At 41.2% G+C, this 24,560-nt stretch overlaps 1 protein-coding gene across 3 annotated transcripts in view; it reads left to right on the forward strand.

The window, feature by feature from the left end:
* Nucleotides 1-499: 499 nt before the first annotated feature.
* The window catches only part of smarca2 (SWI/SNF related, matrix associated, actin dependent regulator of chromatin, subfamily a, member 2), a 54,247-nt gene continuing 30,186 nt past the window's right edge, over nt 500-24,560 (forward strand). Inside the window, exons 1-16 of one of the 3 annotated variants that reach the window (XM_051423010.1) lie at nt 500-601; nt 2,203-2,466; nt 2,939-3,068; nt 3,433-3,831; nt 5,182-5,283; nt 7,915-8,167; nt 10,556-10,682; nt 11,167-11,340; nt 11,884-12,057; nt 12,660-12,830; nt 14,304-14,354; nt 15,606-15,736; nt 16,679-16,736; nt 17,056-17,150; nt 17,615-17,777; nt 23,893-24,056. In XM_051423010.1, the coding sequence (XP_051278970.1) occupies nt 2,233-2,466; nt 2,939-3,068; nt 3,433-3,831; nt 5,182-5,283; nt 7,915-8,167; nt 10,556-10,682; nt 11,167-11,340; nt 11,884-12,057; nt 12,660-12,830; nt 14,304-14,354; nt 15,606-15,736; nt 16,679-16,736; nt 17,056-17,150; nt 17,615-17,777; nt 23,893-24,056 (2,426 nt within the window). In that variant the 5' untranslated portion in view covers nt 500-601; nt 2,203-2,232. Of the gene's footprint in view, nt 602-1,082; nt 1,300-2,202; nt 2,467-2,938; nt 3,069-3,432; nt 3,832-5,181; nt 5,284-7,914; nt 8,168-10,555; nt 10,683-11,166; nt 11,341-11,883; nt 12,058-12,659; nt 12,831-14,303; nt 14,355-15,605; nt 15,737-16,678; nt 16,737-17,055; nt 17,151-17,614; nt 17,778-23,892; nt 24,057-24,560 lie in introns of those variants that run through there. The other 2 variants (XM_051423012.1, XM_051423011.1) reach the window with 2 other exon arrangements.

The raw sequence follows: 24,560 nt of genomic DNA on the forward strand, positions 1-24,560 counted from the left end.
GTGGAAGAATACAACAACGTAAAATACAACTACCTTTAAATAGTACTCTGTTACATTCCACCAGTGTATGTATGTAAACAACCGTATATATCTATAATTATAGAACATTTTAGGAAATAAATAAGGTTTATTAATGTTTTGTTAAAAGCAGGAAGAGGATTTAGCACTAATAGTAGATCAACACCTCTTTCCCATTTGCACTGGTATTTAACACAGTATTAAACACTGGTTGTCGGAATAATATTTTAATGATATTATTAGTTGATGCTTCAAACTAAATCACCAAGCTTATACTAAACCTTTACTCAAATATCGTCCTGTTTGCACTCAACCATGAACTTACAGAAATGGTTACAGGGCACGTACACGCCCCCCCCAAAAAAAAACACAACATAAGATGATTGACATGTGATTCAGCCAATCACGGTGGAGGTAGGCTGGATTTCCGGTGACATTGACAAATCAGTAATGGCTACACACAAAAAAGTTTAATATGTCAGCGAGACAACACCGAGGGGGAGTGAACTTATGGATAGCAGTCATATTTTGAAGAAACATTATATTTTCACCTAATTGTGTGCAGTTACAGTTCAGCCGAAAGGTAACATGACTAACAGCGCTTCATTTAGATAACTACTGGCATGTAACTAATTACTCAGCGTACAGCTAACTGTCCAAACTTTCTGACTTGGACTCAGTTCGCTTGATGGAGATTGTGTAACCAGAACCAGCGCCACCCGGGCTAAGCTAGCAGGCTAGTTGCTATGCTAGCGAACGTCAGCTAGCTAGTTAGCTGTTAGCTAAGTTCCCCAACGATCGAGCGATGCAGACAGCCTAAAGCGTCCCAGTTGCTTGTTATGTGAAACCGTATGCTTTAGAGATGTAACAATAAAGTTCTAGTCTATAGATAATGTCGCCAAGGTCATGTGAAGAGCTTGACTTTCATCTAAACTTTGATTTTGCCTGCATATCCGTGATGGCCACCAGTTTTGGGGAAGCCATGATCCAATCAGAGTAGCGTTAGTCCCACAGAGTGATCGTTACCAAGCTAACGTTACTATAACGACAGGAATAATCCGAAAACAGCCATACAACGCGAACGCTAGCTCCTTTATATGATCTTTATCTTTATCTTTATCTTTATATGATCTTTATCGTGCTGTTTTTTCTGTATGCTCTTGGAAATTGTGTTATGTAACGTTAGACATCTGTTTTAACGCTGTAAATACGGCCTGTCCAAACGTTACTTTTGCTGGCAGTTAACGTTAGTTGACAGCCCTGATGGTGGTCGTAGTTACGGTACGATACTGACACCCTTACTTGTGTAATGCTTACAATTATAATATATATTATAATGAATTATATAATTATATTATTAGTGTGAGGTTTGACAGCAGAAAGTAACAGATTGACAGTTTCTAGTGTGGCGAAGACAAGTGGCCAGTCAGGCTGAAAGATGTCCAGTGAGGGCACAATCTGAGCAGACACAGTGATAACCACTGCAGACAGACATTTGTTTACATTAGGGTTTGCAGTCCGTATACTCAGTGCAGCTCATATGTGATGGTGGATTTGATGTTGACATTACTCCGGGCTCTTCCTGGTTGAAAATGAGGCTTGAAGGTGGCAACACTGGCTATGATTCCAGAGGAGTTTTGGGGGGATTTTTGCCTTTATTGACAGTGGATATTAGAGAGAGGAGAGAATAAAGGGTAATGGCATGCAGCAAAGGTCCCTGACTGAAATTAAACGTGGATGTTGTGCTTACAGTATATGGCAAATACTGTAAACACTAGGCTGCCAGGATGCTGCTCGGTTTAAGTAATCTTTAAAAAACATAGGACATTTACAAGTTGTAAAAAAAGGGTTAGTTTTATTTTATATGATAAAGGGGCAGACATATATAATATATATATTCCAAAATATATATATTTTTTTACAGGCCACCTCAATTTTTTACACTAATGCCATCCAAAGCAGGTACTGTGTTACTGCATAGTGCTTAAAATGAAAATGCACAGTGAAAGGCTGCAGAAGACAACATAATCCTGTGAAACAGCAAAAAAAAAGCTTATTATGATCAGATTTTATTGACACTGCCTCAGAGGAGTTAAATTAAAAGACTTTCATAGACAAAATGCAGCTCAACTTGTATTGTTTGCCTTTCATTAAAATCCTGTCTGTACTTTTTCTCCCCTGAAGCTGTGTGGTGTCCTCCCAGCAATTCGGTAGATGTCCACCCCTTCAGACACATCAGGTGGTATGTCCCATCCTGGCCCTTCTCCTGGGGCAGGTCTATCCCCAGGGCCCATCTTGGGCCCCAGCCCTGGACCGGACCCCTCACCAGGCTCTGTCCACAGTATGATGGGACCCAGTCCTGGACCTGGAACACCCAACGCACCTCATGGCATGCAGGGCCAGGGACAAAGTGATTACTCTCAGGACAGCATGTATCCAATGCACAAGGTAAAGTGTGCCTAGTGTCTTTTGACATTACTACTGGTTACAAGGGCAGTGTTGTGGTAGTTATCTTATATCTCTGTGATGTCTTCAACAGGTCAGTTGTTTCTGTGGAGTTTTAATGAGACATATAATTAGATTTAAGGTAATTTAGAAAGTATCTCTTGGACATAGCAAGAAAGCAACGATATGTTTCTTTTATATTTATTTTAGGATCTATATGTTTACGTTATGCTTAATGTTATGTATACTTGTTATTGAATAGAAAGAGAAATGTGGTTTTGCTCTGTGCAAGGGGTAAGATGAGTCATTTGCTTTTAACAATATTGATATTTAATTATGTGGGATATTTGATTGATAGATTGATTTCATCCCACTTCAGTATTCCAGGTGTTAATTTCAGGGTTGCATAAGAATAAATATGAATTCTGAGAAAATATGTTGAATGAATCTTGAATGTTTTTTTTCCTATCTTCAGACCATGGAGGGGATGAATGACAAGTCCATGGCAGATGCAATGCACTTCGGTCACATGAAAGGTGTAGGGATGAGATCTCTGCATAGTGGTATGGGGCCGCCACAGAGTCCTATGGACCAGCACAGCCAAGGTATTTCATTGCATTGTTTTTAAAACTAAAAGCTAAAAGCAGGGATGTTTAATTATAATTGTTTTATTGATTCAAATTTGCATTAAGGCAACTTTTTAGCATTAGGAACTAAATCAGTAGTAATTCTTGTTCAAAGAGGTTATGATCCAGTCATTAACAAGAAAAAAAGCGAATATTAGAGGAAAGTCTTAAACAAATAGCCTAGTTTTGTGTCAGAAAAATATGTATTTTCTGCTTTTCTGTCTTTTTAATAATGTTTTAGCCCCTGAAATTTATTTAAGATGAACCACTGCTTTAAGAGTATTAGTGCAAATTCTGAGTATGTGAAAGTATTAAGTAATGAAGTCCTTCCTGTCTACTGTAGGATACATATCCCCACATCCATCCCCCATGGGTGTGCATGAGCATGCTTCTAGTCCCATGTCAGGAGGTGGAGGTGGTGGTGGACCTACACCGCCCCACATGCCTCCTTCCCAGTCAGGCCCTATGATGCCCATGGATCCCCAGGGAGCCATGTCCAACATGGGCCAGCAGGGGCGCGGACCTTCTGCTTTCAGTCCGATCCAGCTGCAGCAGCTCCGAGCTCAGATCCTGGCCTACAAGATCCTAGGCCGTGGGCAACCCCTGCCTGAAAACCTCCAACTGGCTGTTCAGGGCAAGAGGAGCCTACCCACAATGCAACAGCAGCAGCAGCAGCAGCAACAACAACAACAGCAGCCGCAGCAGCAGGCACCTAGTGCTAGTCCTTACAACAGGCCTGCAGGTAAGAACATATAGTTGTGAAGTGACAGAAACAGGTTCATTTGGTACTGTGGGTTGCTTTATTATGAGCAAGTGAATCTCGGTTGTTCAGGATTGTCTTGTCACAGAGAATGTTCTCCAAAAATTTAAAGATAAACCAGAATTGGCATGGTATTTTTTTGTGACTTTGCGATCCGATGCAAGAGATCAGAACATACTTGACAGCTCCGTGTCCTCCATTGAATGTGAGCCATGCCACCTCAAAACATGAACGGTTTATAGCTCAGTGTGCCCAAGCTCTCCCCTGAGAGCTTCCACACCTGTAATATAACCTGGCAGTTGCTGTAGTCTGGCATGAACAATGTGTCAGCTTGCAGTCTAAATACAGGTGTAATCATAACCAGAGACTTGATAAATTCAAGCTTCTCAAATCCAAATCATTTTCAAGTGTGAGAGATGTTTTTCATGGTAACACTCAGTCAAACACAATTTTGGTGTCAAATAAACTAACAACATATTTGGTATTTCTCACAATTTTTTTTATAAATGTAATGTTTGTTGCTTATATTAAAAAATATGATATCCGCCAATGTGTGTCGTGAAAAACATATGATGGAAATTATGCAGTATCACAGTGTCTGATGCATCCAAAATCCAAAAATGATTATAATTTCATATTTTGTCATATTTCTTTCTGGTGATGTTTATATTGCTGTAATTACTGTTTTTATGAAGGCGTTCTGTGGCAGATGATCTATAAAGTGTCAGATGTTTTTCCACCCTGATATCAATGAACTATCAGAGAAACACTAAACATTTGGGGGTTTATTGGTGGTTTAAAATGGGCCTAAAATGGTCAAATGGAAAGTAACGGGATATTGGCACAGATTGTTGGGTATACAGACAATCAATTCAAAATATTTTTTTATTATTATAAATTATTATTTAATAAAACTTGTTTTATCTAATCAGCAGTCCAAAACCTACATTTATTCAGTTTACAATGATATGAAACAGAAAAGCAGCAAATCTTTGAGAAGCAAGAAACAGAAAACTATCCATTCCACTTTATTACACTACTAATTTGGTATCCAGGTACCCTGCCCTGTATAGATAATGTCTTATATATTTGTTTTATGTAGGTAGTAAGGTTGGGAGGGGGAGAGAAAAAAGGAAAATGTTTGTCAAGACAATTATCGATAACAAGAAAGAAACGGCATGCAACAAAAATAAAACACATTTGTCAGTCTGTAGCTACCATTTCATCACATTATGTGTTTGGTTCACAAAACAGGCTCAGAGGATATTACCTCATAATTTGAAAATGCATCAGATTAATTATTACATATATGAATTGTTATTGTGTTGAAAGGTATGCCAATGGCACCTATGGGTGGTCCCCAGTCAAGTCCCTGCCCTACCCCAACCATGCAAGGACACAATCAAAGCACAGGACCCAAGCCTTGGTCTGATGGTAAGTCTCTATAAGTGTAATTGGTAGACCAATTACCAACCAGTGTGTAACATTTCATTTCATTTCGAGGATCTATTGCTAAAAATTGAATAAAATATTAGTTTTTTTTGCCATTTTCAAAGGCACTACAGGTTCTCCTACACCCTTGGAATAGGAGGGTTGGGTGAGGGGTATTCAGTTGGTTCCTCACCACTAGATGGCACTAAATCCTACCCACTGGTCCTTTAAGTGAATGTGTGGACTACTACTATGTTTTCATTCCACACATCATAATCCAGCGAAGTGAAAGGTTTGCAGCTGACCACGCTACACCCATCTGTTTGATGTGTAGTCTTACATCAGATTCTCTTTGAACGAAGACTAAAGTACATTTTTTTAACTACACTGGATATTGTGGAAAAATGCTGCAATCCAAGGTTGACTTAAAATACAGTGTACTTCCCTGGCTTTGAACTGCACAATTAGTGGAAATCAATTCCAAGTAGTAAGAAGAGTCTTTCTCATTGAAGCAGCTCTTTTTTCAGTTTTTGTTTCTCTAGGAAGCATTAAAAATGTATTCTTTGATTTCCAAGCTTTTGAAGCTTTTTATAAATATTTTTAAAAACATTATACCTTGTGCCAGGGGATCCCAGGTGGAAGGATTGTAGCCATCATTAAAATTAAAGGATTTATCTACCTCTGAAGGATTTCATATCTTTATTCATCCATCCAGGTTTTCTGTAGCTGTCAAGGTTACTACCACACATATAGCAACAAGAACAGGCATTTGCTTAAGGGACCACTGTGTAGGATTTAGTGGTGAAGTTGCAAATTGCAACCAACTGAATACTGAGAAACTTTGGTGTCTGCGAAACTCATGAAAAACGCAAAAGGCCCCATCTACAGCCAGCCAGCTACTGTAGAAACATGGTGGTTCAACATGGCAGACTCCGTAGAAGAGGACCTGCTGCCTCTGTAGATATAAACAGCTAATCTTATTCTTATTGTCAGGTAATTATACACGAATGAAAACATACCTATGAATATTATATTTCTGCCAATAGAAAAACACATCATAACCATAATTTAAATGTAGTAGTATAACAGTTAGACTCTAAAATAGTTCTATCATATACTGGGGGTACAAGTTAATGCTGCGTTATACATACATGTTTTAAAGTTTTAAATTTCAACAAAAGTTTGGAGAAAATCTAATGTAATAGTCAAATAAACATAAAGATACCAAAAAAAAAATCTCAACTCCCACTGAGGTCAATTTAAAAATGAATAAATACAAGAAATTAGGTAGTCAAAACAACAATAGCACCTAGAAGATGGCAAATTGGTCCCAGGTGAGGCACCAGACGGTAGAACAGGCCTCTCTTCTCATTTCTCAGTTTATACATCCTTGATTCCTTTCCTTGCCTCCTCTCCTCGTTTCTCCCTCCAACTTCAGATTCGAGTAGAGGAGTCGAGACAACAGGCATTTAACAAAATTACACATCCCTGTTTTGGAGCTACATGGTTTTGTTATAGCCTACCTCTGTATTTTAAGATCCTTTTCGGATGAGCATAACAGTGTTCATGACATCTTATATATTTACTTTTGATTCAATGTGACAAGAATGTAAAGATGTCTTACATTTTTATTTTTTTATTTAACACACACACACACACACACACGTATCCTTTAAATATTTTATTGTCTGAAGCACTACAAATGTTTGTATGTAAAGTTGATCATCTCATCATAACTTTTCCCTTAATCTACAATAACTAGTACAACTTATGAATTCAAAATGAACGCTTACATTTGTACAGTCCTGCTCCCGCCATGGTTTGTATATATATATATCTGGTTCAGCTCTTTTTTACGTCATAGACTTCCGAAAAAGATACACCTATGTATCCTCACTCATTGCTAACCCCACAAGCCTCCTCTGTCCTCGCTCTTCTCTCCTCTCTCATCCAGATGCATTTTAGGAATTGAGACATCCTTAAAGGGGGCCCTTGATTAAGCTAAATTGATTTTGGGTCACAGGACGGAGGAGAGAGGACACAAGGTGGCACAAAATAGAGAAATGAGAAGAGCCAAGGGAAGAAGAATATTAGTTTTTAGTTTTAAGTATAACCACCAAAATTTAAGGCACATTGTTTTGTTAAAGTACAAAAGTTCAAAAGCCTTTATTATCATGGCTACAATATTAACTGTGCAAGACCACAGTGTATTGCCATCACACAGGTCTTCACCAGGATCTTAAACCCAGAAGAAGAACGATGTGTGGTTAAAAGCTTTTTAAAGTGTGTACTTCGATAAAGAAACATGCCTGTTTTTTGTGTTTTTTTTGCAGGGAATCTTTTTCCCCTCTCGTGGACAGTGTTATGCTTACCGATAAATTGGGGAAGAAGGTTGCACACTGAAGATGGGTTCAGAGGGTTTTTTGTTTTATACTTCATTGTGTAAAAACAACAACCACATTAAAACCTTAAGGAACAGCTGGTAGAGCTAAAAAAAATACAAATATCAGATCAGTACTGGTAGATACTCAATATTAAATGATGATTTATTAATTATTTTGTGATTCTGGTCATGTCTGTATCTACCTGCCCCATTGAGAGTTGTCCCAATAACAGACAGTCATTGCTCTCCAGGTCAGGTTGGTGAAAATCAAGCCAATGCTCAGAAGCACCTCACCCCTGCTGCCAGTGGACGCCCATCCCCTGCACCTCCTCAGGCCTCTGCTGTGCCAGCTGGGCCCATGCCGGGCAGCTCAGTTGCCCCTCAGCCTCCCGGGCAGCAGGTGTCCCCCATGCTCCAGATGCAGCAGAAACAGAACCGCGTCACGCCAATCCAGAAGCCCCAGGGCTTGGACCCAGTGGGGATCCTGCAAGAGAGAGAATACAGGTATTTATCTTTATTACCCAATTACCACTGGTCTTATACATCACATACAGAACACATACTGCATATAAAATTCTTGAACAAGTCTTAGTCTTGAGAGCTTCCTCAGCAATCATCTAATTTTGTAATAAATTAACCACATAATTTACTGATTAATTACTAATGTGAAAGAAGACTTACCAGCCATTGATTGGCAGTCATTGTAAGTAAGTTGTTATGCTGTTAAAAGTTTAAATTCAGCTTCCACCTTGTTGGATATATTTATTGAGCAGCATTGTAAAGATTATATAAGACTGTGGCAGCTTCTGGGTCCTACATATACCACAGACAAACATAAAACACTCCTCACATTATATTCCACCAGTTGTTGGAGCTCTGGAACAAGTGAAGGTATAAAGAGTTTTTTTCCATGTCCCTCTTTGTTGAAATAATTTGAGATCAAATGTGATAGAGCAACCAAGATTTCAGGCTGCTTTGTGCATGGTAGAGTCAGAAACTTTCTTCACGTCTGAAGTTGTTTCAGTAATTGGCTCAGAGGAGGTAAGTGATTGAAGAACCTAGTAGGAGACATGTGGGTCACAGTCATGTCAAGTCATTTTTTATTTTATCACAAAGCCCATTATCACTAATCACAAGAACAAAGTGAGAGGGAGAGAGTTGGTGTTTTATCTCCTTTCCTTTGAACTGATTTAATTCGGACTTGAGCTGTGGAGGAAGCGGTACAGAAATCTTATGGCTCATCTTGCATGTGTTACCATTGAACTAAATAACGTGAAGGACGTTTTGTGTTGGAGCCTCTATGGTCTTTGGTAAAGTTGCTGTGTGCATACACAATCACAACTCACTGTCATCGTCTGTCATATTAGCCCGCAGGCTGTATCATTTTCTAGAAACAGAGACGTCTGATGGAGATTTAAAGAAGACGTAATCCTGTTGTGGCCTTAAGGCTTGTTTTTCTTCATACGACTTCAAGGCTCTTGTTTTGATGATCTCTTTTTCATGCTCTCAGATCACCCTTGACAAACTGCATTGGTCAAGAATTACTCAGAGACCAAAGAGAGCTGATCTCTCTTCACCTAGTCTGTCCAATTAGGCCATCTGAACATACAGTACCTCTGTGAAACTATTGGGAAAAAAACCCATCAACATTCATGCTACATTGTGATAGTTTATTGATAAACATCTGTGGCAGCCTGAGAGTTATAAAATCAAATCAGAGTTTATAAATTATGATGCAATGTTCCCCTTGGGTTAGTACGAGGTGAGTTAACTTGCATAAAAATACTACCAAATATTGATTTACGATTTGTATATAGATTCTCTGCTTTCCTGAACTTTTTTCTTTTTAGATGACAAGAAAATGTTAGCAGGTGTTGAATTGTAATGAGGGAAACAAAGTAAGCAAGTCACAGAGTATTTGCTGTAGATTTCAACATACAGAAACATTCTGCCAAGGTTGTGTTCATACAGCTGTACAAAGATACTCATCTGACTCTGAGAGCCAGTCCTCCCAAATTATACTAGCACTTCGAGTCCTCAACTGTAACTTCACTGGTTTTTAGAATACTAAATCGGTGACAGTAGGAATATTTTACAACCAGTACTAAAAGAGTCTTCACAACCGGCTGTATCTTACAATACAGTGGTATTTCCCCTATAATAGGGTAAATACTTAAAAATTATATAAAATAATTGACGTTTTGTGTGGTTGGTTAGTCAGTTCAAAGGATTGCACCACTATATCATAGATTTATTTTTCTATTATAGAATCAATTGCACAGATTATAGCCTAGCAGACACTTGATTTTGAGCCTGATACAGATAAAGAAAATGGGTCTAGCTCTAATTAGATCAATTCTGATTCTGATTCTGATCCTTATGACGATACTGGTAACCTCCATAATACTTATTCTGTCAGACCAATACTCTAATATGTAACAACAATGTTCATAATCTATATATTGTGTAAGTCACAAAAAGGCTGAACATTTTCTTATTCCAGTTTCTCAAATGTGAGCATTTACTGTTTTGTTTTGTTAATTGAATATCTTTTTGTTTTGGACTATCGTCTGGACAAAGCAACACATTTTAAGATGTCTCCTTGAGGTAGTGCATACCACGCTGATTCCAGCCAGGGAGCCTGTTGCATATCGTACCCCTCTCTGTCCACTTCCTTTCCGGTCTGTCCTATTTATGACATACAAAAATAGCAAACACATTTTTTTTTATTACACAGCCCTAATAATTTAGTGCACATATGTGTACACATACATTAACCTTCTTATGTCATGCATTTGTTATGTGGTCTTTCCATAGTAGTTGTGTTTTATTTCAAATAGTGTGCTGAGACCAGTTTGTTACAGTTTGACATGTCATCTTCATGATCCTCAGATTGCAGGCTCGGATTGCACATCGAATCCAGGAACTGGAAAGTTTACCAGGCTCTCTGCCCCCTGACCTGAGGACTAAAGCTACAGTGGAGCTCAAGGCATTGCGTCTACTCAACTTCCAGCGACAGGTATGCAGCAATTGCTCTATTTCGTGTTGTTCAGTGTTAATTTACCCAGAACGACTTGAGCGAGGGAGTTCAACCATTGACACAGTGTCAGGACACGTTTCTCATTTCTTTATTGACTCGTGCTGGTTGAATCCACACTGTAGGTGTATGTTTTTTGCCCTGGGTTTACTCTTTATGATCAAAGTTCCTCAGCAGCCGAAAGGTAAAGAGTGATGAAAGATAATTTTACTGTATAATAATGCAGTTTACAGAAGCTTTGAGCAAGATACTGAACCCTGAATTGGTCCAGAGGCTGTGCCATCAGTGTATGAATGTGTGAGAATGGGAGAATGTGACATGGAGTATATATATAAGTCTATATCATTTTTATTAAACTATGTTTAATATTGCTTAGTTTATTATTCTTTTTAGCTCTGCTTATTATTCAACATTAAATGTTTACATACCTAGAAATTGAATTTGATGTGTAACCTCATATCTTCAGCTGAGGCAGGATGTGGTGGCATGTATGAGGCGAGACACGACCCTGGAGACGGCCCTCAACTCGAAGGCTTACAGGCGCAGCAAGCGGCAGACGCTGAGGGAGGCACGCATGACTGAAAAGTTGGAGAAACAGCAGAAGCTCGAGCAGGAGAAGAAGCGCAGACAGAAACATCAGGTGATTCACACTAGAGTGTTCATACTAAAACTCAGAGAGGGGCTGCTTTCAAGATTTAACAAAAATGGTCCAGTGTGGTCTTAGTGTAGAACCAGTAGAGCAGCAGCACTATTTTCTTGTACTGGTTGCACAAACCATGAATACCCTGGAAACAAGTTTTGTCAGTATTATTTAGATTTTGATACAAAGTATGAATTACTATTACTTTAATGTTTGAAGCAAGATACAAAACTTTTGCCATTCAAATGTTTTCTGCTAGCTGCAACTGAAAAGTTTAGATGAAGAAGAGGAAATGTTGAAACAGACATCAGCTGTCTGTTTCTTGACAGTCGACATCCACATTCAGAACAAAATTTAACAATGCCAGACAGCTGAAGGCTTGCAAGGCAGCATCAAACACTTTCTGCATGTTGAAATGAAGTGGATGACAAAACTGACAAAGAAAGTGGAATCTGGCAAGACAGCGCCAATTGAGATTTTTGTAGTTTGCCGTGTTGTCAAAACAGTATTTTTACTTAACAAATTTATGACTTTATTTTTCAGGAATATCTCAACAGTATCCTTCAGCATGCTAAAGACTTCAAAGAGTATCACCGCTCAGTGTCCGGTAAAATCCAGAAAATCACCAGAGCTGTCGCCAACTGGCACACCAACACAGAGCGGGAACAGAAGAAAGAGACTGAGAGAATCGAAAAGGAGAGGATGAGGAGACTGATGGTGAGGACCCGGAAGTTTTTTCACATTATATCAGGAATAATATCACAATCCTAACACCCTAAGCCAATTTTTGATGTCAGTCTCTGCTTTATTGAAATTGATTGCAAAGAAAACATTTTAACAAGTGATTTATTTTAAATTAATTTACAGCTTTCAGAGGTCAGAATAAATCAGGTCAACTGACCATATGCAGACATACTGACTGGACAGCATTCTATGTGCAGATGAAAGGGACACCCAGAGCAAACTGACAAACACTGAATAAATATATCAGTGTACAGCACTGCTTAATTAATGGTGTACTGATTTAAAAGTAAAACAAAATCTATGACTCCGAACAATAAACTGCACCAAGTACAGTGGGTATAAGTGATGTACAGTGCACAGGACGGTTGGTTCTTTCACAGTTGGTTAAAGATTTGAGGCACTCATGTGATATATTGGATTGATGCATAAGCACACCAGAGCTGCACTAATCATACAAAGCATATACTAACTAGTTCTGAATGAATATTATCAGATCAAATTTTTTGGGATTATGATCCTTTAAGAAGCTCTGATCCTCTTCCACCATTAATCTCCTGTCACCATCCCCCACTCAGGCAGAAGATGAAGAAGGCTACCGAAAACTAATTGACCAAAAGAAAGACAAGCGTCTGGCCTACTTGCTGCAGCAGACAGATGAATACGTGGCCAACCTCACCACCCTGGTGTATGAACACAAAGCTGCTCAAGCTGCCAAGGAGAAGAAGAGGAGAAAGAAGAAAAAGAAGGTAGTAAGAGAAATCGTCAAGTGGTAATTATTCTGACAGAGATTCAGAGGATGTTGCTTCATGCTGATGTATGTCAGATTTCTATTCTTCTACTTGTTTACTTGTTTGTGTTATTCTGTATTTTTCCTATTGAGTCAATAGCAAAAATGCTACAAATGCTCTGTATTCTATTCTATTTATTCTATTTCTATATGAATCACATAGTTTAAATATAGTTTTATTTTTTTTGGACCTTGACCAAAGCTGTAATGTTGTTGGTGCTCTTGGTCTTTTAATATTGCTGGGTATACACCAATCAGCCTATAACATTATGACCACATTGGCACGCTGGTGCTCATAATGTTACGCAGCCCCATACTCAACTAACTGTGATGCAGTGTTTGAGTGTTTAATTTACCGTAGTTTGTCTCTTTGATCGGACCACACGGGCCAGCCTTTGCTCCCCACGTGCATCAATGAGCCTTGGCCACCCATGACCCTGTCTCCAGTTCACTGCTTTTCCTTCCTTGGACCACATTTGATATTTACTGACCACTGCAGACCGGGAACACCCCACAAGAGCTGCTGGTTTGGAGATGCTCTGACTCAGTCGTTTAGCCATCACAATTTGGCCCTTATCAAAGTCAGTCAAATCTTCACGCTGCCCACATCAACTTGAGGACAAAATGTTCACTTGCTGCCTAATATATCCCGCTCACTGACAGGTGCCATGGTAACCAGATAATTAGTGTTATTCACTTCGCCTGTCAGTGCTCATAATGTTATGGCTGATCGGTGTATATCCTTACATAATATCAAGCCAACCCTCCCTCGGAGCACTGACCATGGTTTAACTGTGACATAAATTATGCGTTATAATCACTTTAATCTCATGGTTCATTATTTTGTTATTTTCAAGCGTCTTTCAGAATGCAGCGTGGTTATTGTCAGATATCACGTGGCCGCCTTGTGATTTAAAGCGTTAAAAGGGTCTCAAACACAGTGACACGGTGGGCTGAGAGTACACGCTACCCTGCATCATTTCACACCTTTCTGTCTGAGAGGCATAACTAATCAGTGAACTCATCTGGTGTTGTATCTGACTGGAACAAACACCTGCAGACTCTCAGCCTGACTCTCAACACCTGGTCTGCAACCCCTGACACTGATGTTAGGCATTTTAAAAGGCTCTTTCTGTAACCACATACTGTTTCACCTCAGTTGATCATGTATGATTATGATTCTGAGACTAGCACATAAAAAAAGGAAGAAATGTATACAACATGATATTTAATCATCTCTAAAGAGCGAGTGACTTTGCCCTTTAACGGAGTAACGGAGGAAACTATGCCACTGTAAGCAACAAAAGGTATTTTAGAGCCACAATCACTAATAAGGCTGGTGTTACCTATACTTTAAACATACCCTGCTGTTATTTAGAATAACATTTGTAATGATATGTCAGCTGAATTGGTTTATGTGTTTGATGTCTAGAAGGTGGATGGAGATGGTGAAGGCACCAGCGCCATTGGACCTGATGGAGAGGTGAGCTGCAGTCCTTTTTGTTGTAGCTTTTATCCCATTTTGGTAATTTAACATGCATACCTATTGTGTAGCTGTTTAAAGTGGCTATAATCAACACTTCTATAATGTATCAAATGACAGTGTGCTGTCAGTGTGAAAGGGGTCGCTTGTAGAGATGAACTGACAGAGAATTGTCACCCAAATCTGCAGCTCCCCTCTGCCTTATGTAGCTTTATAGTGACGCACTGCTCTCATCGCATTGTTTACAGCTGCAGCAAGCAAAAAATCTTTAAAAACCCACTATACACTACTGCTCAGCACCAAACAGCAGACAGACATGGTTAGAGACTAGCTGGTGAACACAGTGGAGCACTCAGCAGCTGAAGAGCATAGAGAGAATATTTCCCTCAAGATGATGATGTGTTCACAGCTTGTTTCTGCTACCCCTGAGTGGCCAAAAATTATTATTGGAATAATTAGTGTAGATTCAAAGACTATTTCACATTTCACATTCCTACCTGATTAACAGATGGATCTCAGGTTGTTATTTTATCCTTGTTCTTTTGAGGATGTTTAACTATCAAACAAATCTTGTTATGGTGATATTAATTGCTTTGCTGCTTTCACTGATGTATTATGTCTGCTGTAAGATTAAACCTGCACTTTACCTCACTCCTCATAATGTGCTCTGGCAGCAATGATAAAAAATAACATCAGATGAAACAGTAATTATCCTGTCAGAGCCAGACTACACCCTAGGTGCAACTGAAGCAAAGTGAGTCTCTTGTAAGTAATGCAACAAAAAGAAAAAACTTGCAGTGTTTGTTTTCCGTCACAGCTTCCATCAGCTTACAGCTAGCTCCTGTGAGAAATAGATACACTAAGGCTTGATGGCTAATGTTTGAAGAAACACTCATTAATGTTGGATTCTGCTGAGGGGGGTAATGACAGGTTTGGAACTGGGATTTATTATAGTTTAAAACAATGTACTGGTGAAGCAAGGACAGAACCTAAAGCCATGTTAATCTGAATTAGAATATAGACAGAAATTCAGGCTTCAGGTGATTTAGTGTCCCTAATATAATGATTTTATATTGTGAATTTGGCTACATTAAAACTCAGTATATGTGATGACAGTCACCAGGGAGAGATTAAACTGAGGTTCAAATAAGACCGTCTCCCTTCCTCCTTCTCTCAGCCTCTAATTACAGCATTTGTATACATTCACAAGTGAATTTCACTCTTTGTCCTTGTGGTTTGTTTTTCCTGCAGCCCATGGATGAGAGCAGCCAAATGAGTGAGCTGCCAGTCAAAGTCATTCAGACGGAGACTGGGAAAGTTTTGCAAGGAACGGATGCTCCCAAATCCAGCCAACTGGAGGCCTGGCTCGAAATGAACCCTGGGTGAGGAGACACATTACTGCATAGAAATGTTGTCAGCCTCTGACATATTACACAAATTAAATTAATGGTATTTTTGTCTTTTGCAAAGTAATTATAAGTGAGTTTCTGCAGGTGACACTCTGTTCAGCCCAGTGTTAATTTTGACAGCAAATTCTGATTTAGTCTTAGTCTTAGTCTTTTGAATAACACACCATTTAGTTTTAGTCATATTTTAGTCATCTGAAATCTTTTAGTCTTAGTCTAGTTTTAGTCGACTAAATATCATAAGAGTTTTAGTCTTAGTCTAGTCTTAAGTCTTTTAGTCTTATATTAGCAGATTTTAGTCGACTAAATCACGGTGGTTTATCTGATGAAATAATCTTAGCGTGTATGCTAACCTTTGCATGTATTTCTGGATGAGTCGTCTGTAAATGTCACATTTTTATTTAGTTTTCGTCCGTGAAAAAGGTTCGCTGACGAATATTTTTCATCATAGTCTTCATCAACGAAATTAACACTGGTTCAGCCATGGTGGTTATCATTGCTTATGCTAACTATGTAGTTTTAATGAATAAAGAAGAACTGTTAGTAATGCAAGGAGCAAATCCTCTTGCTTGCCTAATGATTTCTCTGCTAGAAACTTCTTTCTCATGAAAGTGTTGAATCAAGACATACCCATTTACAAAAAAAATACAGAAATAAATAATTGCTTTTGCAGGTATATTGTGACCTTAAAAAAGTTTAGAATGATTGAATTGTGAAGCTTTGTGCTTATTAAGGGTGTATAGACTTTCAAGGTTGAGTGAGGATTCAACCAGATGCCATCCCAAATTAACTATTGGGTGCTGCTGCTTGTTAATTGTGCTGAAGGTGTGTATTATTTTGATGTGTGGCAGATATACTAAGTGTACTTTTTATTTCCTTTGTTTTCCTATTCCTGGCGGTTCCTCCTTTAAAAACCAGGTATGAAGTGGCCCCGCGGTCAGACAGCGAGGAGAGCGGCTCAGAGTTTGAGGAGGAGGTCAGTGACTTTTTCATTAATGAACTCCCACAGTGGAGGATTTTAGATCAGCCTCCCTCCCCTGTGGGGCTTCAAATCGTGCACATTGTTATGTTATTAAATGGGATTTTTTGCACATCTCAGTCGGACCGACTCAGTATATACATACACACACTAAATACACACATCAAAATCCACCAGGGGGCTGTAGCTGTATGCACTTCAGTAATGCTATTTCTGATGATTTTGCTTTATCCCTATCAGAGCTACTTCTGTGATTTGTCTGTGCTGTTATTATATGTATACTCTCAGTCATGTGTTATCAATTTTTCCTTATAAGGATGAAGAGGAGGTAGCCAAGGCAGAAGCAGAGGAGAAGATAATTGATCCCAATGGAGACCTGGTGTTTGTGACGGCTGCCAAGCACATTATTGAGTATTATACTTACTATACTTATCACTATCTCAGATTTATTTGGCATAGCACCTTATTTTTAGTCCAGGAATTGGATCAGTAGAACAGAAATTATAATAAAGTCATATTGTATGTTAAGATATTATCATTTAAATTTAAGAACAGTTTTTTCCTTCTTGAAACAATTTCAAAGAAACTCCTTCTAATTTTCCCAGCGGGATCCTCACCGTGGGGGTAGATTAGTTAGTTGTAGACACTAAGATTAAAGAAAAAATAAAATTGGATGAACATATAAATAAAGCTTTATTGGGCCTTGTACTGAATCTAGATGTTTCCAGAGGGGATCTTAGTGAGGAGCTCTGGCTGTACTCCAGCTGAGCTCATGGCGCCAGACTCAGCTAAGCTTTGAAAGTGATCATTAAGATCAATCTAAGGTGCACAGTTCAGTCGGGGGTTTCAAATTCTCTCTTTTTTTTCTCCTACATCTCACACACATTTAGGTCGGCCAAGCAGGACGTGGATGATGAGTACAGTGTTCCTACCGGACAAACCAGCTCCCAGTCTTATTATGGTGTGGCCCATGCTGTCATTGAGAGGGTGGAGAAGCAGTCGTCGCTGTTGATCAACGGCACACTCAAACATTACCAGGTACACACATGCACGCACACAAATTCTCTCTTATTTCAGCTTTTTGCTATTTGTATTGCTCACCTTTAAACAGTGGTTGTTATTTTACATTACTTCTTTTTTTTATCCGCTATTTCTTCAAATTAGTTTCAGATTGAATGTTTATCACCTTTCTGCAGAACAATGCAAGAACAAATTCACATTTTTATTTTCACTTATCATTTCTTATTTAATTTGTTTTTCTGCGTTTCATTTTTCCAACAACATGACTCATAAAAGCAAAAAAGCTTTCGTCAAATTTTCACCACTTTATTTCAGATTTATATGATGATGATTTGTCCTTGAACTAATCACCAAGGAGGAAGGAAAACTGACTATAATAGACATACTGAAATGAAAGGAAGGAAACGTTTGGTTATCTAACATAACCGCAGTTCTTAGAATAATATGAGCGAGGTGTCTCGCTATGGGATGCAGCCTCCTGCAGCCCTGATAGAAGCATTTATCTCAATCCGCCAATCTTGATTGGCCGGTGAAGGTGTTCATCTGCGCCGCACCCAGTAGTCCCACCTACTATATATAGTGTGCGCAGATAACACTCGCGCAATTCAATAAGCAAACCTCTTCTCACCGCCCAGCAAGAAGGGTTGTCTGGCGAGACACCTCGCTCATATTATTCTAAGAACTGCGGTTATGTTAGATAACCAAACGTTCTTCTTCATAATATTCACTCTGTGTCTCGCTATGGGATATGGTAGCTCCCGTATTGCCAGACAGCTTATCGAACAAGTACCGGCCAGGGGGGAGGGTCCATGGGTTCCAGTTAGGACTCCAGGACTGCGCTAGCCACGCACGGAAAGGCGAATCGGAGATATTGCCTGTGAGGGGGGTAAATGGGAATGTGGAAATACGCGTCTTTCAGATTCAGGGACGAAAACCAATCGTTCGGTCTTACTAGATGCACCAGTGCCGCATGTGTCAGCATCCTGAACTTGTATTTCCGCAGAAATTTGTTCAGAGCCCGCAGGTCCAGAATAGGGCGGATTCCTCTTCCCCCCCGTTTGGGAACGAGAAAATACCTGGAGTAAAAACCTGACAGACTCTGTTCGGGAGATACGACAGAGATTGCTCCTTTTTCTAACAGAGAGAGGATTTCTTCCTGTAAGACTCGAGCTGATTGTCCCTGTGCTTGTGACTGTATCACGCCGGAGAAACGGGGAGGTACAGCAGCGAATTGGAGCCTGTATCCATGAGAAACCGTGCGTAACACCCACGGAGAAGCTGCGGTTGCTTTCCAGCTTTCCCAGAAAGCGGAGACGCATATTGCAGCCTCTGCTCTACCACAGGAGGTCCCGACAGCGGTGCTGTGGCGCCCTCCTGCGGTAGAGCGGGAAAACCACCCCCCGCAGTGCCCGTCGCTCTGCTCCCCGGGAATGGTGATGCCCATCCCGGGGGGCGAGCTGCAGAGGGCTCGGTGGCCACACTGCTTATAGACGGGGTATTTTCGTCCTTTTTGGCTTTTTTTGTTATCTGCACCCTCGGCTCGTGGCCTGGCTGTGACAGATTTCTTTTTATTTTCACATATTTGGGGACACGTGTTTATGTGTGTGCTTGTTGACATTTTGCTCGGGGCACAACAGCGCAAACCTCCGAGGCGATGTCTCTACTCTCGCGGACCGCCTCTGGAGTGGGCAGCGGCGGCGTGGGACGCACACGAACAAGCCAAAACGGTGGGCCTGCGTAACGGGGAACGGCAGGATGCTCCACCCGGGGAGAGGAAGGCTGTCAGGCCGCTCTCTTTTTCTTCCTCGCCTGGGGGACCGAGGCCGCGGCGGTCTGGGGCGGCGGCGGGACTGCGGTCGGGGCGAGAGATTTTCCGTGCCAGCCGGCTCCGGGTTCCTTCCTCGGCGGGAGGGGCGGGCCGGGCTGTTGCGGCCGCTTCGGGATCTTGACATGCGGCGGCTGGGAAGCAGCTTGAGCGAACGATTTGCGCTGCACTGGAGGTGAAGGCGTGGGTGCTTTTCGGGGGAGACAAAGTTTCAGGGCTTCGTTGTCCTTCTTCTTTGCCTCACACCTCTGCTGCATCGTGGCCAATGCAGAGCCGAAAATACCCTCCGGGACGATTGGCATATCCAGTATGTCATCTCGCTCCCTGTCAGTCAAGTTGGCGAGGCTGAGCCATCTAGCCCGTTCCTGAATGACGAGGGTCGCCATCACCTTGCCCGTGGCCTGGACTGAGACGCGCTGGATGCGGAGGGACAAATCAGCGATGACCGCCATTTCCTCCCACGCGTCGAGGTCCTGCTCGTCAGCAGACGCCCCAAACAGCTCTGTCTGGTAGGCAGTGAGGATGGAGAGAGCGCTGAGAGCCCTGGCCGAGAGGGCGGCTGCCTTGTACGCCCTCTCGTCAGTGAAGACTGGAACCGCTCGGGCTTGGTTGGGAGCGTCGGACGCCTGGAGGAGGCCGCAGATAGCCGGCTCGTGCTGCCCGGGCAGAGATGCGCAGCTACGGGGGCTTCAACCAGAGGCATCGAGAGGAGACCCTGGGCTTCCATCGCCTCGCAGTCGAGGGAAGCTGCGCCCGGGATGGGACTCCTGTTGCTGTACGGGCAGTTACTCCAAGTTTTGGACAGCTCGGCCAGCAACTCGGGGAAGACAGGGAGAAGCTGTTTCACCGCACTACGGGCCAGGGGGAGCCGCTTGCCTTCGTAGCGGGACCGGGTGGGCTCCGCTACTGCAACCGGCCAGGGGACCTCCAGCTTCTCTGCCGCACGTTTACACGTGTGGAGCAGGTCCACATGGAGGGAGGGAGCTGGAGAGCTCACCCCACTTTCCTCCCTGTTGGTAGGCTTCGACAGCTTCGGCTTTTCAGCCGGGGCTGGGGCCACGAAGGTGTCGTCTTCCTCCTTGTCCTCTGATATGAGGAACGAGGTGTCATCGTCATCCTCTGCGAGGCCGATTTCCAGCACGTCTTCCTCGGGAAACGGGGGAGCTCGGAACTGCTCGCACTGGGCGTCCCAGTCGTAGCCAGTCTCCGGAACTTCCCCGGCCATGTCCTCGTTTTCCTCCGCGGCTGCGCCTTGGTCAGCGGTGGGGAGAAACGGGTCACAGTCAGCGAGGCTAACTTGGCGGGCTAGCCTGCGTCTGAGGCTCTTGACCGTGAACATTTTGCAGTGTCCACAGGACCCGGGAATTTCGAGGGCTAACCTGGCGTGGTCAACCCCCAGGCAGGTACTGCACACCGGGTGGGTGTCCTTCCCCGAGATTTTATTCCCGCAGCGACAGAGCCGACAGTCTCCTCTGGTGTGAGGATCTTTAGCGGCCGCCATCTCGCCGACAAGCTGGAGTGCTAGCGGAGAAAAGGGCCTTGGCTAGCTGATGTGCTAGCGTGGGGTCGAGAGGAGTAGCTGGTGTGCTAGCTTAGCTCGACCGACTCGAGCGTCCGTGGTGGGGAGCCGAGAGAAATTCCACCGTGGAGGGGCCGGAAAAAAGAATACTTACTGGTCCGGTCTGATGTGAACGGACAAGGCAGAAGCCAGAGCACAACACTAGCATCCGGTGACGGAAGCTAGCAAGATCCGTCTAGTGAACAGTTAAGCTAGCGAAGCTCCGACGTGAGATAAGCTCTCAGGTGAGAAGAGGTTTTGAATTGCGCGAGTGTTATCTGCGCACACTATATATAGTAGGTGGGACTACTGGGTGCGGCGCAGATGAACACCTTCACCGGCCAATCAAGATTGGCGGATTGAGATAAATGCTTCTATCAGGGCTGCAGGAGGCTGCATCCCATAGCGAGACACCGAGTGAATATTATGAAGAAGAACAATCCATCTATGAAAAAGTTGACGGTAATCTAAAATAGTAATGTAATATTTAGAGAAGGAGAAAATCCTTGTGCTGGAGTATTAGATTTTTCATTATTGATTATGTGAATGGTACACATTATAACAATATTCACATGCCCATACGTACATACAAATGGTGCTAAATAGCACTAAAAGTGGTTCTATTAATTAAGAGTTATTGGTCACTTCAGTTGTTCCTCCTATCTATAATGGTCATAAAGCGATTTAGCTTTACAATTAATGAGGCTTTAGTACAGTATTTTTGGTCATAAATTCCCTTCATGTGTCTCCACCATGACTTACCTCACTGTCTGGAGAAACAAAAAGAGGAAATTCTGCATTTAAAATACTACAGCTTTGAAATTCATCTTTATATTGAGCCAGGAATGCAGATTTTGTCCCCCATCTGTTAGAATGATGTTAGAAAGGGATATTTTTTCCAAGTTCATAAGCCCAAAGCCCATGTTGATGTCTTTATTTGTCTTGTATAGAAAAGCTGGAGGCAGTGTGTTTCTGTCTGTCGATAGACTAATCGATTAGTGAACTAACCTAAAAGAGAGTAAAGGGTATTGTAAAGCAGGATGATGCCTTCAGCCTCCTTTTGTGATGTGTGTGTGTGGAAAGGCTGTATTGTATTTTGATGGTTTACATTTTTATAGCTAATAACAGTCTTGGTGTTTATGCAGTTCTTCTGCCACACTTGAGGCTGTCTACACACGTATGAAGTTAAGCTGGAATCAGGAACCACATATGTCCTTGTCAGCTCTCATCGTGCATCATGCAGTGTTCAAGTGGCAAAGAGCTGCAGCTGTCATGTGGGTTTGGTGATGGATTGAGGGTGTGATCCAACATGTTGCTAGGAAACTGAATATTGAATCATGGTCAATTTTAAAGACAGCTGTCTGCTCATAACATGCTACCACATTGTTTACCAGTGTGACGTTATAATCTCCACTCTACTGTTGTAAGTGGGGATCGTAGTTAGAGATCGTTTATTACACAAGATAAGGAACTGGTGATTGGATGCTGCTAACATTTTTCTTTCTTCCAGTCAGGTTGCAGTACTAGCACTCTTCAGATTTATGGTGTGCCAGGCTTTAAATTAGATACGGTGGCAGCTCCTAGGGGAAATTGGAGAGATTTCAGCTGTATAATAGATGGATAAATTGCATACTGTGCCAACAACCATTTGTGTAACAGCAAATATTTACAGAAACTACACATTAATATAGAATAATTTTAGTTTAACATTTTCTATTCATTTTATCCTCTACCAGCATTTTTTATTTGGAATTACCTGTGCTGTGAGGCATTTTGTTAACTAACACGCAGCTGGTAATTGGTTGTCGACCACCTTTTCTGCTGCTAGTGCCCTCATGCCCTTTCCTGTTTTTCTAAATGGTCTTTTGCTGATTGTTTTCCCCCAGACCCCAGGGAAGCTACACAGTGATATTTTGCTACCATCACTTGGGATATAAAAGTGGCAATGAGATTAAAGTGCGTTTGCAAAATTCACTTTGAAAAGCAACAAATTGACTTCTTTAGGTGCATATAAAGGTTTGCACAATCATATGTCGGCTGGTAGAAAAAAAAGAAGCACATTTAAAAATCCACTTTTATCCCTAATTATTTTCTAGTAGAGCTGAAATGATTGCTCGTTTAGGTAAATTGTCGATCATCAGAAAATTCTATATATAACATATTCTACTTTGATAATAGAATAATTGATAATGTCATTTTCTCCTCAAAAGACAGTCTTGAGGATTTGCTGATTTTCTGAAGATGTCACCTTTGGCTTAGGAAACTGACAATAGACCAAACAATTAATTGACAAAAAAATAAAGTAAATAATTGTTCGTTACAACCCCTATTTTCTAGCAGTTGTACCTTTTTAGACTGTCACTACTTTAAAGTGACAGGAGAAAACAAGAAAGAGCAGGACGTGACATGCAACCTGTATGTTTTGGTTGCATATTATGCATATGAGCCATCTGAGCCACCAGCAGAATTTTTTCCTATTTAGTATTCAGATTGTCATGCCTGCCCTTTAGGTGAAATGTTTCCACTTAAAACATTCAGTCTCTTTGACATGCAATTAGACATAATTAATTAATTGATAAAGCACTTCCCAAAGCACTCTCTGTCTTGATCAGTTAATGCTTTTCTTCTCTTTTATGTGCTTAAGGAGAAGAAATAATACAGACAAATGTCCTGAAGAAATGACCACAGTGAATGATATGTTGTCTGCAAGAAAATTATTTGGCATTTCTTTATTTCTCTGTGTTATCTAGATCCAGGGGCTGGAGTGGATGGTTTCCCTGTACAACAACAACCTAAACGGCATCCTGGCTGATGAAATGGGCCTCGGCAAAACCATTCAGACCATCGCCCTCATCACCTACCTGATGGAGTACAAGAGGCTCAACGGTCCCTTTCTCATCATTGTTCCTCTCTCGTCAGTACTCCTCAGCTGCCATCCATCAAGGCTCTAATAATGCAGTGTCATGACATCCTAAAATATTTCTAGCAAGGGACCGATGTACGCAGTGTTTAAAATCAGTCTTGGAACTTATTTTAGATTGAAATAAACACAACCCTAAAACAAATTTCACAAAAATAAGGACACATTAAATTGTTTCAACCCATAAATGACCTGTGTTAAAATGAATTGGTAAAAATTGTCTTAACACTCCTTTTCCTCTGTTATTACAAAGATGCACATATGGGAATCTCTTCAATCATTTAGCTTTGTAAAAATGTGTGTTTTCCCTTGCTGTTTTACCACCATTCATCCCTCCAAATTCTTCAAACACTAACCACTCAAGCCTTCACTTGGAAGCAGCAAGGGACCACCTCCCCAAGGTGGACCAGGGAGCAGTTAATTTGGTGCCTTTTTTTCAACCCTTCTTCCTCCTGCGTTCTTTCATCTAACATAGCAGGTGTAATTGCCAATTTCATA

This window comes from Dicentrarchus labrax, unplaced genomic scaffold (genome assembly GCF_905237075.1).
Source record: "Dicentrarchus labrax unplaced genomic scaffold, dlabrax2021, whole genome shotgun sequence".
Lineage (NCBI taxonomy): Eukaryota > Metazoa > Chordata > Actinopteri > Moronidae > Dicentrarchus > Dicentrarchus labrax.